Genomic DNA, 15,310 nt, shown 5'->3' with positions numbered 1-15,310 from the left:
GATGTGTGAGGTTAGTGTTTTGGTTCCTCAGGAAAATGAAGCATTCTACCAGCCGCGTCACGTCTAGTCCACTGCAGACGCCTATGACGTTTCCTTTTCATCTCCCATCACTCCTGCAGCTATTAAATTAGTTGAGATCTTGAATATTTCTGGTCTGCCTTTTTGCTTTAGCACTGTTTATTCCCACCTTTTGCCAGTCTTAGGCACCGCAGCTGGGTTATTTTTGTAAAGCAGTTACATATACTGTATATGGAAGTATTGACTATCTCCCGGATCACCAGACAAAACCCATGTCTCAGGGCCCCCGTGATCTGGTCTTGCCCTGTGTTCTAGTGTTCCCTGAGATCCAGTCATCAAAGTAAAATGCACTATTCTCTCTCTCTGAACCTATCCTGTGCTAAGTTTTTGTTTGCTTTTATAATTTTTTTCTGTTTTCATTTTATTAAAGAAATATCTCCACTTGCTAGTTTATTCTCCAAATGCCTCCGGTAACTAGAAGTGGAGCAGACCAAAGCCAGGAGACTTAAACTCTGTCCAGGTCTCCCACATGAATGGCAGGGTCCCCAGGTACTTGAGCCATCATCACCACTTGCCTGGTGTGCATTAGCAGGAGACTGGATCCAAAGTGAAGGCAGGATTGAACCTAGGCCCTCTGATAGGGGACATGGGTGTCAAGTGTTATAAGTGTTGTGCTGGTGGTTGCCTGTTCAGTAAGTTTTGTTTTCAATACCTTCTATCTCATCACGTCCAAATCACACTGTTCTTAAGGCATTATGTAAGTCCTTGCCTTCCATGGTAAACAACTGCTCTCCCTTCCCCAGGCCAGAAGAAAGCTCTTCCTACTCTGAACTCCAGTAGCACTTTGTGCACATTCTTCTTGCATTTACTTCTTTGTATATAACTTAAAAAGTCTTGTTTTTCACCTTACTTGAAAAGCAGAGACACGGAGATCTTCCATCCACTAATTCATTCCCTAAATGCCCGCAACAGCCAGGGCTGGACCTGGCCAAAGTCGAGAGCCCAGATCTCAGTCCGGGGCTCCCACGTGAGTGTTAGGAACTCAGCTTCAGTACGGAGCTGTCTCCTGCCTTCCAAGATGCGCATTACCAGGGAACTCGGTGGGAAGCAAAGGATCTGAAACTCTAACCAGGCGCTCTAATGCAGCATGTGGTATCCCAGGCAGTGTCCTAACTGCTGCCTCAAATACCTACTCCTGCATTTACTTTTTTTTTTTTTTTTAATGTATTTCTTTATTTGAGAGGCAGAGAGACAGAGTAAGCAAGCTAACTCCCATCCACTGATTCACTCCCCAAATATCCAGAGTAGCCAGAGCTGGACTGGGGCCAAAGACAGAAGCTGGGAATACAACCCAGGTCTCCAAGTGGGTGGCAGGGGCCCAGTTAGATCAGCCATCACCCCTGCCTCCCAGAGTCTGCATTGGCGGGATGCTGGATTCAGGAGCCAGAGACAGGAATCGAACCCAGTTACTTCAGTGTGGGACCACTGGACATCTTTAAGAGCCTGCCCCTGCGTTTACTTTTTAATGAACAAATCTCATGTTCTTTTACTAGACTTTAAGCTTATGAAAGCAGGCTCATGGCACTTACGTAAGGTCTGTAGAACATTAAGTAAACCATTTCAGATTAGAAGTAAGGCCTCCTTGGCGTCAGGCTTTTAGCCTAGTTAATTCCTAAGCCGTCTGCATCCCACATTGGAGTATCTGGGTTTGATTCCTGGCCCTAGATCCCACCTCCCTATTAATGTGCACCCTTAGAGGCAGCAGTGATGGCTCCAGTAGTTGATTCTCTGCCACCCACATGGGAGACCCAGATTCACTGCCGGCCATGGCCTCGCTGTTGAAGGGATTTAGGGAGTGAACCAGTAGATGGGAGCTCTCTGTGTCTCTCTGCCTTTCAAATAATTTTTTTTTAAATAAAGATTTATTTATTTGAAAGAGAAATCTGCCATCTGTTGGTTCACTGTCCAGATGACTGCAACAGCCAGGGCTGAGCCAGGCTGATCCAGGAGCTTCATCTGGATCTCCCACATGAGTGCAGGGGCCCAGACACTTGGCCATCTTCTGCTGCTTTTCCTGGGTCATTAGCAGAGAGCTGGATCAGAAGTGGAGCAGCCGGGACTTGAACCTGGCTTAACCTGCTGCAGCATAACACTGGCCCTGAACACAAACTTTTTAAAACCTTTCATTTAATTTAAGCTCCTCATGTCAGCCAGAAGCCTTGGTATGACCATTTTTCTTTACCTACAATTAGACAAAGGTGTTTTAGTTAGTATTTTTCCCGGAGCTTGTCTGTCGGTAGCACACAGAGCTGTACTCGTAGTCTTCTGCGTGATTGGGTTTTCCCAGACACCCCTGTGAGGCCACTTAGATTTGATTCCTCGGGACTGTTAGCTGTTGGTTTTCTATCTCGGCTGGGGATTCTTCTCTTTGAATGTGAAGTCTTCGTTTTCTTCAACGTAGGGTTCCTGGTGACTTTTTTCCACCTTACACTGAATGTTGGATCGTTTCACAGAACTCTCCAGAGAGCTGTGGTAGCTGAGCTCTTCTGAACTGGTAACTGGCTACCTCATTTCTTTACAACTTTTATTATGGAAAATTTGAAACATGTGGAAGTAGAACAGTATCATGAACCTCTGTCTACCCATCGCTCATATTGAGTCATGATCAGCTCAGGGCCATGCTGGGTTTTGTATATTCCCTGACCTCCACTGGGTTATTTTGATGCAAATCCTCCTATTTTAATTAGTAAATATTTCAATGCTTCTGTATAACAACCCAAAAATATTTTTGGGATAGTTTACATATTAATAGGTTTTAAAATTTGTTGTTGTTGTTGTTTATTTAAAAGATGGAGACAGCTCTCCCAGCTGCTGCCTTACTGCCCAAATAGCTGCAGTAGCCAGGGCTGGGCCAGGCTGAAGTCGGGAACCCCATCCAGGTCTCCCTTGCGGGTAGCAGGGACTCAGGTACTTGGCGCCATCGTCTACTGCTTCCTTGGCACATGAGCGAGAAGATGGATCGGAAGGAATGGCAGGGACTTGAACCAGCACTACCAAATGGGATGCGGGCTGATGGTTTAACCCACCACACCATAGTACCCTCCCAGCACACCATTTTTTAGCCAAGAAGAGTAGGTAGTGAAAGCTGCTGTATTTCTTCAGTTTCCCTGGTGTGCTTAATTTCAAGGCGAATTGGAAAGGACTAGAAGGAGGACAGCAGACAACTTCATTCTGCCTTCTGAGTGCACGCACGGTCCTCGTCCCAGTCCCCACTCTCTTAGACACAGCTCAAGGAGGTCACCCTCTTATTTGATAAACTCGTTATCAGGAAACTGAGGACTCAAGGGTGTCTGAGTCCTAGGTCCTTGACCTGTTCATGTCCTGCTTCACGGACGTAACCTGGGCTCCTTTATGGTTTTGAAAATTTCACAGCCATAGAAAGATCACTTCTAAAATCCGACAGACACATTTACCAAGAGTGTCAATTATCCCTTGACAGTTTGGCATTTCTCTTTAAATATTAGATGTGTAATTGTGTTGCCATTCAGGGAAAATAAAGTGGTGGGTGGCTGGCATTTTAAAAGTGGAATGGACGTGGGTTCCTAGGGATGTTAATCATTATTTTCCCAAAAATAGTGGTACTCCTTACTGGTAAAGTGCTAAGTATATTTAAAAAAAAAAAAAAAAACAGTATTTTGTGAATAACTTGGAGGAAGATGTGATGACATATGGAATTCTTTAACAAAACTTCAGGAGAACAGTTTATAAAAGATGTTTTATGTTTTTAAGCTTTGAAACAGACAGTAAAGGACCCTGTGAGTGAGTTCCCACCAGTCTACCAGCCTGGCCGGTGCTTCGCAGAGTTCTGTCATTTTAACCTGCCTTGCCCTTGGCTTTGCAGCAGGGAGGGGAAGAAACTCGTGGCCTCCACCATAAATACCCGTGGTCGTAGCAGTCAAGTAATTTTATATGTTCTTGTGGCAAGTCATTCATTCAGTGGTGATGGAATGGCTTATTTTTAATGCAGTGTTTTTCTTTTGACTAAACCTAAATGCTTTTTTCCCATCTGACTTTGTGTCTCTACCATGCCAAGGCAGCATAAATTTAGCACAGCTTCTCATCTTACCAACTTGGTGGAAGTTTTAAAAGTTTCATTCAGTTTGCTTTTAGCTTTTCATATGAAATGGACTATCTGAACCCTTTAATTTGTGGTGTGTTGTGTAATTAAAGACACACCCTTTGTATCTGGCCAGTGGGTTGTACCAGGGATCATGGCGAAAGAGGAACATTGATTTCTGATCTCATTGCTAATAGGATTTAGGAAAGGAGAACCTTCTCTTCTTTTTAAACATTTATTTGAAAGGCAGAGTGACAGAGAGGGAGAGACAGAGGAGAGATTTTCCATCCTCTGGTTCACTCCCCAAAGGCCCACGTCAGCCAGGGCTGGGCCAGACCAACCCAGGAGCCAAAGACCACAAGTACTTGGGTCATCATCCACTAATTCCCAGGTACATTGGCAGGAAGCTGGGTCAAAAGTCCAGTAGCTGGAACTAGAACCAGGCATTCCTATCTGGGAAGCAGGTGTCACAAGTGGGGCATTCCTGCTGTACCACAACACAAGCCCCAAGAATCTTCTTGGTAAAGTAGACCTAAGTGTAGACTAAATCCCAGAAGAAACTTAGTTTATCACATCAAGTAAAGGGTAAAACAGACATCTATAGGAGTCAGCACTGTGGCATGGCTGGTTAGGCTGCCACCTGTGATGCCAGCATCCCTTATGGGCACTGGTTCTGATCCCAGCAGCTCCGCTTCCAATACAGATCCCTGCTAATGCGCCTGAGTGCTTGGCCCCTCCACCTACATGGGAAACCCAGATGGCTTTGTCCTGGCCTTTGCAGCTATTTGGGGAGTGAACCAGCAGATCTGATGGAAGACCTGTCTCTTTCTTTTTCTGTAACTCTGCCTTTATTATTTAATTTTGTCTATTTCAATTGTCTTTTTTTTATTTTTATTTTTATTTTTTTAATTTTTTTATTTTTTTGACAGGCAGAGTGGACAGTGAGAGAGAGAGACAGAGAGAAAGGTCTTCCTTTGCCGTTGGTTCACCCTCCAATGGCCGCCGCGGCCGGCGCGCTGCGGCCGGCGCACCGCGCTGATCCAATGGCAGGAGCCAGGAGCCAGGTGCTTTTCCTGGTCTCCCATGGGGTGCAGGGCCCAAGCACCTGGGCCATCCTCCACTGCACTCCCTGGCCACAGCAGAGGGCTGGCCTGGAAGAGGGGCAACCGGGACAGAATCCGGCGCCCCGACCGGGACTAGAACCCGGTGTGCCGGCGCCGCAAGGCGGAGGATTAGCCTAGTGAGCCGCGGCGCCGGCCTTCAATTGTCTTTTTTAAAAAAATATTTTATTTTATTTGAGAGTTAGAGTTACAGACAGTGAGAGACAGAGACAGAGGAAAGTCTTTTGTTTTTTAAGATCAGAGAGATTGAAATAGTGTGTGTCAGTCTTCTTGGCTGGTTAGACTTTGTTGGGCTGTTTGTATTATTTTCCTAATTGCTTTGTAATAACTCCTTAAAATTCACATTTTTTGACATTTACTGTAGTTTTTGCCTAGTTTTGCCCTTTATGTTTTACAAGATGGATGTGTTAAATGTGTGTGTACCTACACTTGCTAGTCTTTTCCTTCATGGTTTCTGGCTTGCAGTCATTCTAAGGAAAGCCTCCTCTACAGAAAAGTCTGCTTTCAACAGTTTTATTGTTTGTATTTAATTTTGTTTATTACAACTGGATTTGACCTCCCCCCCCCCCCCCACTCACATAAGAAGGCTTTTTTAAAAAGTTAAGCATGGCATAGTTTTTTTTAAGTTACATTAGCATTAACTTGGGAACATTTTGCAGGAGGTGGGAGGGTCGCTGTTGGATGGATCAGGGAGAGTTTAGTAAGTGTGTGTGTGTGTGTGTGTGTGAGAGAGAGAGAGAGAGATTTGACCAAGTAAAAAATTTCCTATGTGAATACTACTTGGGTCCTTTTATTGCACTTGTTATTAAAGTAGATAATTAAAGTAGATAATTTTCATTTAGAAAAGAATGCGCTCAAATTAGCCTGCACTAAATTATCTTATTTGTGGATACCACTCAAGGCTATTGAGCAAGGACTTTGCCAAAAATGTATCTAGCCTCATGTAGTGTTTTTTGTGGCCTGCAGGGAACAGATTTAGAGAGAATAAAATGTCCAGTTTCAAAGCTTTAAGAATGATTTTTTTCCTCTATTTAAAAGACATTTTTTAAAAGATTATTTTTTGGAAAGGCAGAATTAGAGAGTAAGAGTAATTTTCTGTCCGTTGGTTCACTCCCCAAATGGCCGCAATGGTCAGGGCTGGGTCAGACTGAAACAAGGAGCTGCTTCGCAGTCTCCCACATGGGTGCAGGGCCTTGGGCCATCCCCTGCTGCTTTCCCAGGCACATTAGCAGGGAGCTGGATGGAAAGTGGAACAGTTGGGACATGCCCATATGGGATGCCAGCGTTGCAGGTGGTAGCTTTACCCGCCACACCACAGCATGGGCCCAAGAGATCATTTTAAAATTTCTTAAATGGTGCCGGCATTGTGGTGGGGCAGGTAGAGCCTCCGCCTGCGACACTGAGATCCCATACAGGCACCAGTTCGTGTTCTGGCTGCTCCACTTCTGATCCTGATAAAAGCAACAGCAGATGGCTCAAGTATTTGGGCCCTTGCCACCCATGTGGAAGTCCCATCTCCTGGCTCCTGCCTGGCTCAGCCCTGATCCTTGTGGCCATGTGGGGAGTGAACTAGTAGTTCAAAGAAGATAACTCTCTCTCTCCCTTTGTCTCTGCAACTCTGACTTCTAAATAAAGAAATCTTTAAAAAAATTTTTTTTAAAATTTGTTTTTCTGTTCTATATAAAAGTACATGCAATTAAAATGTAATTTGCATTCCTGATTGAAAAAGATGTGCTTTTTGTTTCTAATGTTTTAGTGAGTTTTAAGACCTCCAAAGCCCCTACCATCTAAAACTCCTTTCGGTAGGAGCTGTGTGTAGCTCAGTGATTAGGACACCTGCTCCCTCATCCAAGTGCTTAGATTCGATGCCCTTGCTCTGGCTCCTGATTGCAGCTGGCTGCCAGTGCAGACCCTGGGGGACAGCAGTAGTGACTTCAAGTCCTTGAGTTGCTGCCATCCACGTGGAAGACCTGGGATGTGTTTCTGGCTCCCACTTCTGCGCCCTTCATTGTGGGCCACTTGGGGAATGAGCCAATAGATTGGCGGCTCTCTGTCTCTCACTGCCTCTCAAATTAAAAATCCTGTCAATAGTTATTATTTGGTGGTACCATAAGCAGAAATATAGAACAGATCTTAGGCCGGTAACCCTCTCTTCTGAAAAGGATAGATTTGGCCGGCGCCGCGGCTCACTAGGCTAATCCTCCGCCTAGCGGCGCCGGCACACCGGGTTCTAGTCCCGGTCGGGGCGCCGGATTCTGTCCCGGTTGCCCCTCTTCCAGGCCAGCCCTCTGCTGTGGCCAGGGAGTGCAGTGGAGGATGGCCCAGGTGCTTGGGCCCTGCACCCCATGGGAGACCAGGAAAAGCACCTGGCTCCTGGCTCCTGCCATCGGATCAGCGCGGTGTGCTGGCCGCAGCGCGGCGGCCGCGGCGGCCATTGGAGGGTGAACCAACGGCAAAGGAAGACCTTTCTCTCTGTCTCTCTCTCTCACTGTCCACTCTGCCTGTCAAAAAAAAAATAAATAAATAAAAAATAAAAATGAAAAGGATAGATTTGGTTTCTGTAATTGAATCTTAGTGCTTTCTAAGGTACTAGTACTTGTGAATCTTAGTACTTTCTAAGGGAAGGAAGTCTTGAGGGCAGGCGGGCTTTTGAGGAAGACCACACAGAAGTAGTACCCCTCTTTGCTTAGAGCTCTGGAGTGAAGCACAGCCTAGAGGCACATGGGAAGTGCCACAAAAGAGCATTAGGTTTTTTCAGAAGAACTTGGGGTGGTCGTTTGCCTTTGGCAGTACTGCTTCCAGCACGGGTGCATCACTAGCTAGTCTGAATTGTGCAGCAGAGGAGAGCGTTGTGAGGGCCTGGCAGGTTCATCATGTGGGAGTGCAACATTCCAGTTGAAGCGAATCAGTGTCTGGTGAGGTATTTGAGCTTAGATACAGGGAATACTGGATTGGATTTATGTTAAAGGCTCAGTTGGGGGTAGGTTGGGAAGGAGAGTATGGAGGAGAGCAGCTACAAGTAAGTTCCCGCTTTTCATGTCCCTGTAGGTAAAATGTAGTCTTACAGATTTTACATAGTTAGCCCATTTATTTCTCGGAATTCTAGGAAGTGGTGGTCCCCAGTTTGCAGAGAAAGCACGAAGACTTGGGGAATGAATGTATGTTATTTCTTCTAGACTCTCAAATCCAGTATGTGGCAGTCCTTGAATTTGAGCCCTAGCCCCTCTGAATCCAAAGTTTACTCACTCTTAAGAGTACTTGTTGCATCTTAAACTATGGAATTATTATATATTTTATGTTTGATAACTGTCAATTTTGGCTACCTTTTAAATGGTGTATCTTGGGGGATGGGATGTCATCAGTTTTCTTCCAGGTGTTGTAAAGCCTGTGTAATTTCCTTCACTGTTCACCTTAGCATTGAGAGTAAACACGAGGTTACGATCCTGGGAGGACTCAATGAGTTTGTAGTGAAGTTTTATGGACCACAAGGAAGTAAGTACACGTATTGGTATGTGTTCCTCTGCTACAGTTGTCTCTAAACATTGACTTTTTACAGTCGACTTTTAAACATCTTTATGTGATACTATTAGACATGAATTGTGGATTCTGGTTTGGTTTATGGGTGGTTTCTGGGAAATGTTTTTTGTTTTCATTTGGAGGGAGGCATGAAGGTTTGTTTTTGTTTTTTTGTTTCTTTGTTTTTTTGTTTTTAAGATAGAAGAGAAAAGGACAATAATGTTTAATACTAAACAAGTAAATTTGGGAGAGAGAATGAACCTTGGCTTATCTTCTAACTCCATGTCTTTTAAGCAAAAATATCTTAATCTGAATGTAGGGTACTTTTGGGTTGTAATAGGTCCCTGGCTCTTGAAGGAGCCAATTTGAAAGGTTATCTGAGGAGGCGAGGGTTAATGTTTAACTTACACTGAGGTTTATTTTCTGATTTGGACTCAGTTCTGGTGTTTAACATGTTGGCTTTTATTTCAGCACCGTATGAAGGCGGAGTGTGGAAAGTTAGAGTGGATCTTCCTGATAAATACCCTTTCAAGTCTCCATCTATAGGTACGTGGCTGGTTTTATCTATGAGAAGAAACCCAGCATCTCGTGGGTAATTAACTCCAGAAACAGTGACTTAGCTATGTTCTGTGACTTTGGGGGGGCACTTCCTTGGTGTCATGGAAGACATTCACATTTTCCTTTTCACATAATCACAGTGACAATCTCTAGATTTCTCTCTTTTAGTGTCAAATTAAACCAACGTTAAGGCCCACGGCCCTTTCTGGTTGTGAGCAGTAAAATAATGAACAGTCTTAAATCTGGGTTTGTTGGCACGAATCTATGTAGAATCTATTTTAGTTTTGTCATTTAAAAATCCTCTGTAGATCTTAATTTGTGTTTGTTCTGGGTACAGCTCTGGGTATGTAGCAACGAAATGGTCCTTTTCCTTCGTCTCCATCCGGAATCTTTATATAAAGCCTCTAAACCGCAGAGCCTCAGTGGGGCTGTACGAAGTGGTACTTCTTCCACGCCTTCATCTTCCTTCTGCCTTACCTGGTGATCTTGTTACCTGTTGTCCCTGTTAAGGTACTCGGTGAGAATGGGGGGATTTTAATGTCCCGTGCTACAAAGGTAACATCCAGTTGAAAATTGATACTTTCAAATGTATTAATTATAGAATGGTGATGATTTAATTAATCCAACCTTTTCACTTCAGTCTATACATAGCTTTAAAATATTACAAACTTGTGACCGACTTTAAGTGAGAATAGTAAAATAATATTGGCGTACACTGTGTGTTCAGACGGTCTGAGCAAGCCTCATTTTCAGGGTTGCCAAAGTTAAAAAAACATCTTGCCACTGCCTTAGGCTGCCTTCAGAGCTGGAGTTAGGCCACCCCTTATACCCCCTACTCCCAGCAAAGGGTTATTGTTTGTTTCATTTTAAAGGAAACATTCTGAGCTCTAGGCCTTGATCCCACGCCCCCACATTGCTGTGTGGAGTCAGTGTGCAGAAAAGTTGGGATAGTCACCAAGTTCCAACTAAAAGCAGCAACATCTTCCCCAACATCTAGCTACTTTCTGTGCTGTAGAGTTTTATGCTATAAAAACCCTACAATGCATCTGTAATGGCTGGGGAGCTCTTAGTGCTCATTTGGAAGAATAAACTGGTAATTTCCTTGAGGTTTTCTAAACCTGGTACTTGAGAAAATATTTTGTGGATAATTGAATCAGAAATTTCATCATTGCCACAGGGGCCCCGAGTTTAGAGTTAGGGATGGTGAAACAGACTGGGGGTGTGGAGCCTTTTGCAGAGAGCCCTGAATAAGTCTGCCTCAAACACCTGCATGGTGGGGCAGCCGCCCTTTTCCTAGCTCCTCCCCTGGCAACAGAGTCTAAGTTTCATGCATTTGGAGGGCTGTTGGCAGATTTTATGGTTCCCCAGCCCCAGCTGATCTGTTTCTTAAGGCCACGTCTTCCTCCTATCCAGCTATTTTGAACTTTTATGTGTTGAGTGGTATTACAGAATGATAAAACCAAATATATTCATTCAGGTATATTTGATTACTATCTATTTACCCAAAGCCCAGGAGCTGCCCTGCTAGCGGTAGTTTTCGTCCCCACATTCCTAGCCTAGGAAAACAATAGACTTGTTACAGTGAACAGTGACTCTAGAGACGTGCACGTGCTCATCGCGCAGAAAGGCAGCTGTTTCTTGAACCTTGTCTTGACCTCTTTCCCCAGTGATACGATGGCTTCATCCTGTCTTTGTAAGGAACAATATCTAAACGTAGGCATTCCTTCTGTAATGACACAAAGTAGCGCGAAATGGGTTGGGACAATGATAATTTAGCTTTGCCTTTTTGTGTGCGGTCAGAACCGGTGATGTCCACACGTGACCATCAGCTCTTGGGGAGGTATTTCTAGTTGAAATATCTGCATACGCTGTCCTTGTTTCCTCCAAAGGAAGACTGCATACGAGAGCTTTGATCAGTTGTGTGGGGTGACCCGTTCTCAGGTCAGCAACAATGTCATTACTGGTGAGATGGTTTTTAGCATTTTGAGAGGTAGAGGCTTGCTTAGAAGGGTCAAAGTTTCCTCTTTGAGTTGTATGGATGTAAAATTCCACAGAAGGACCAGGGAAATAAACTAAACCTGACCTGATAGTTTTAAACTTTGCCCCTGTTGAATCTGGGCAGGTATACTGTTATTCCTGAGCCATATTAAAGTAAGCACATTCAGACAAATGTCTTTGATGCTTAGATCTTGGAATTGTAAACACTTTATGTATATACAGTTTTTGTTTGGTCTCATCTGTATACATGTATGTGTGTTTTTTAGTTCTAAATGATCCATATCACTGGAGGATTATAAGAGTCCAAGTGAGCCAAAATAAAGAAAAACTAAAGTGTGTTATAATACTATCTCTTCATGGGCATCATTGTTTATATTCTGGATGTTCTTTAAGATATTTTTCCAAACGCTCAATCCAATTTGACATGCTTGTCTGTGAGATACTTTCCAAATGTAGTTTTAGGGGGTTTTCCAAGTTAGATGATTATCCTTTAAAAACTAACAACTGTGAATAAGTGAGATTTTTGTTTTTGTTTTTCAAAATAATGACATAGCTATCCGAAATCCTCTTTGGAAAGAAGAAAATATAGTACCTTGGGAAGTTATGGACCTACTCTTTCACTGTCATTACTGCTTCGGACACTTGGGACTTATCTTTTGGAATTTTATGTTTGGCTTAAATATCCTAAGTGATGGTGAAATCTTTTTTTTTTTTTTTTTTAAAGGCTTATTTATTTGAAAGGCAGAATGACAGGGAGGGAGAGACAGCTAGAGATTTTCCATCTGTCAGTTCACTCCCCAGATGGCCACAGTGACTAAGGATGGGCCAGGCCGAAGCCAGGAGCCTGAGACTCCAACTGGGTCTCCATATGGGTATCAGGGACCCAAGTTCTTGGACCATCTTCTTTTTTGCTTTCCCAAGCACATTGGCAGGGAGCTGGATCAGAAGCAAAGCAGTGAGGACTCGAATTGCTTCTGATGTGGGGGCTGATATAAGCTGTGGCCCAACCCCCTTTGCTACATCAGCCCCTGTGGTGGCACATCTTGATGCTTTGAAGTTAGCTATGAATTCTTGAAATGGCTAAAGGTCATTTGTGCCCGGAGATAAGATGAATGGGAAAATTCATTAATACAAATGGATGTATAAAACTGCTGTGGATGCTTCCAAAGTGAAAGTATAAAATTTAATCAACTGTCATATAAAAATATTTGCATGATTTTTTTCAGAGAGTGTTATGGAAAGAATAGTAATTGAGTCTTAATGTTTCAGTTTATTTTAAAATGTCAGACTTTAATCATTTTCATTCAGAAAAAGAAACATTTCCTAGATGCATAGCAGTGCTGCTGGGTGTGTGTAGAACAGGGAGTATGTCACTGGTCAGTGGACTGGTAACCAGGAAACCACGTTCTGGTCCTCTTTCTCTTTGGCCATGGGAGTGACATTTAGTTTATCCGAATCAGTGTTTCTTCTACTAGAAAACGAAATCGGGATTAAGTGAGCTCTACATATTTGTTATGATCAGTATTTTTAAACCCTCAGGACATGTGCCGTCCTGCTGGACGTTAGGAAGGTTTTATGACATCTTTGCTAGTTAGGAGAGAAGAGGCGCATACATAAAACACTACCCAGGCGTGAGTGGCTCCGTTTCACTGTTGTTTAGTGAGGCGTGAGTCAGCACCTTAGTTTGGAAGAGAGTGTATAAAGAGCAGATTTTACAAGAAGGAGTGTTTGTATGTTGAAAGCAGCCTTTACAAAGCTCAGAGATGTGAAGAAGGTGCACATAAGGCCCTTGGAAATCCTCGTCCAGAACCCCGAATAATCCCAGCCCGTGAGGATTTTGTTTTATGCCAAGAAGTGTCTGAAAGACTGCTTTCTGTTTTTAGCCATTACACCTGTGCTCAGCTATTCTGAGACCAGTCATTGAGAACACAGACTTTCTACTAGGGTAAAATAAAGATGAGTGATCTTTAAAAACAGGAGAACATAAAAAGAATAATATAGAGTCATTTTTAATTAAAAGACAAAAAAGGGCCAGTAAGTATAGGATGCAAAAAATTTTATATCTAACCCCAAAAAATGCACGTTTAAGCAGTGAGATAATATGATTTTTCAAATTAGCATATTAAACAGTATTGGCAAAGGTATTGTGATATAGCCAGGCTAGCAGTATTTTTGATCAATAAAGATTCTATGTCCTTTGAAAAATGTTGTTTAAATAAAAAATTACCTAAGAAGTGTGCATTAAAATTAGTGTATAAGAATGTGAATTTCAATATTATTTATAGTACTCAGAAATTGGAAGCAACTTAAATGACTCAGTTGATAATGAAATATTTAAAGTACAGTGCATCTTACTGGGAAAAGGTTTTGTATCCATTACTCTTGGTTTAAAACCATCTTTGAAGCAACACCCAGGAAAATGCTTAACTTCGTGTAGTGTAACTCTGATTTTGTCCACGTGAATTTCAAGTATGAATGCTAAAATAATAGACTATAGTTATCTATGGGTATTGGGCTCAAGGGCATTAAAAGCATACTTCTCTGTCAGATGTTTGCTTTTATTATAGAAGTATGTCTAAAGCTACTGTAAGTGCATATCTATTAAATATGTTGTCTATGTCGTGGAGTCTACGCCTTTCCTGTCTTCTATTTTTTTTTTTTCGGTTTATTATTTATTTGTAAGTCAGACTTAGAGAACCATAGAGAGATCAGCCCTCCACTTCCTGGTGCACTCCCAGATGGCCGTAATGGCAAGGGCTGGGCCAGGCTGAAGCCAGAAGCCATGAGCTTCTGCTGGATCTCCTACACAAGTAGAAGAGGCCCAAGTGCTTGGCCATCTTTGTCTGCTTTTCCAGACCACTAGTAGGAAACCGGATTGGAAGTGGAGTAGCCAGGACATGAACCCGGCGCTCATATAGGATGTTGGCATCAAAGGTCCCACAAATCCAGCCTAATGTCGGTCATTCTAGAAAGTCAGCAAGCTATCATTGGCCAGAATTTCCACCTGGGAGCTTGCTGAAGACCTGCCTGACTCAATGTTTCCTAACAGCTTCCTTCTTCTTTCCCTTTGATTGTGTGTACGTGTGAGTGTAAGTCTTAGTCTTTTTCTGTCTCCTGTTTTTCTACTTCGTTTAGTTTACACCATCTCGAGTGCTGTCTTTGCACCTTTACACAGAGCTGTCCTTTACTCCTCTCCTGTCTCCCCCGTCCCTTCTCTTAGGCAGTCGCTCTCAGCAGTTCTTGCCTCCTTTCCTTTGCTGTCTTACGTCTACTTCTCCCTGGCTCATTTCACTTTTCCCTTTATGAGAAAGGCCTCAGTTCAAAGCTAATAATAGTAGTAATACGTTTGTGTCTTCTAATAAAGTAAAGGTATGAAGTGTAGATTCAGGGCGTTCAGTTCCTGTGAAAGTGCCATGAAGTGCCCTTCAGGGTCTGTAGTGCTCTCCCTCAGATCATACCTATTTTACTTAAATAATAGCATTTATCTTACATTTAAATGATTATTGGCTAGTACATTAATAGGATTGCTGTCTATTAATTTAAGTTAGAAATAGAGAGTATTTTATAATCTTTCATAAATGCTGTTAAGACCAACCTAGGAATCTTGTCACCATTTATACATTTTTTTTTAAAGATTTATTTATTTGAAAGAGAGAAGGAGAGGCAGAGAGAGAGAGAGAGAGAGAGAGATCTTCCATCTGCTGGTTCACTCCTCAGTTGACTGCAACGGCCAGAGCTACACTGGTCTGAAGCCAGGAGTTCTTCCAGGTCTCCCATGTGGGTGCAGGGGCCCAAGCACTTGGGCCATCCTCCATTGCTTTCCCAGGCCACAGCAGAGAGCTGGATCGGAAGTGGGGCAGCTGGGACTAGAACGGTGCCCATATTGGGAGGCCGCAACAGTCGGAGCTGTGCCAATCCGAAGCCAGGAGCCAGGAGCTTCTTCCAGGTCTCCCATGTGGGTGCAAGGGCCCAAGCACTTGAG

The 15,310-nt window shown here is 43.2% G+C and overlaps 1 protein-coding gene across 2 annotated transcripts in view; it reads left to right on the top strand.

The window, feature by feature from the left end:
• The window catches only part of UBE2H (ubiquitin conjugating enzyme E2 H), a 112,728-nt gene that overhangs the window by 58,901 nt on the left and 38,517 nt on the right, over nt 1–15,310 (top strand). For both annotated transcript variants that reach the window (XM_008258202.4, XM_008258200.4), the window contains exons 2-3: nt 8,672–8,748; nt 9,244–9,318. In XM_008258202.4, coding sequence (XP_008256424.1) covers nt 8,672–8,748; nt 9,244–9,318 — 152 coding nt within the window. The remainder of the gene's footprint in view (nt 1–8,671; nt 8,749–9,243; nt 9,319–15,310) is intronic.

The sequence above is a fragment of the Oryctolagus cuniculus genome, chromosome 3 (genome assembly GCF_964237555.1).
Source record: "Oryctolagus cuniculus chromosome 3, mOryCun1.1, whole genome shotgun sequence".
Taxonomy (NCBI): Eukaryota; Metazoa; Chordata; class Mammalia; order Lagomorpha; family Leporidae; genus Oryctolagus; species Oryctolagus cuniculus.
This window is presented reverse-complemented; position numbering and strand designations above follow the sequence as displayed.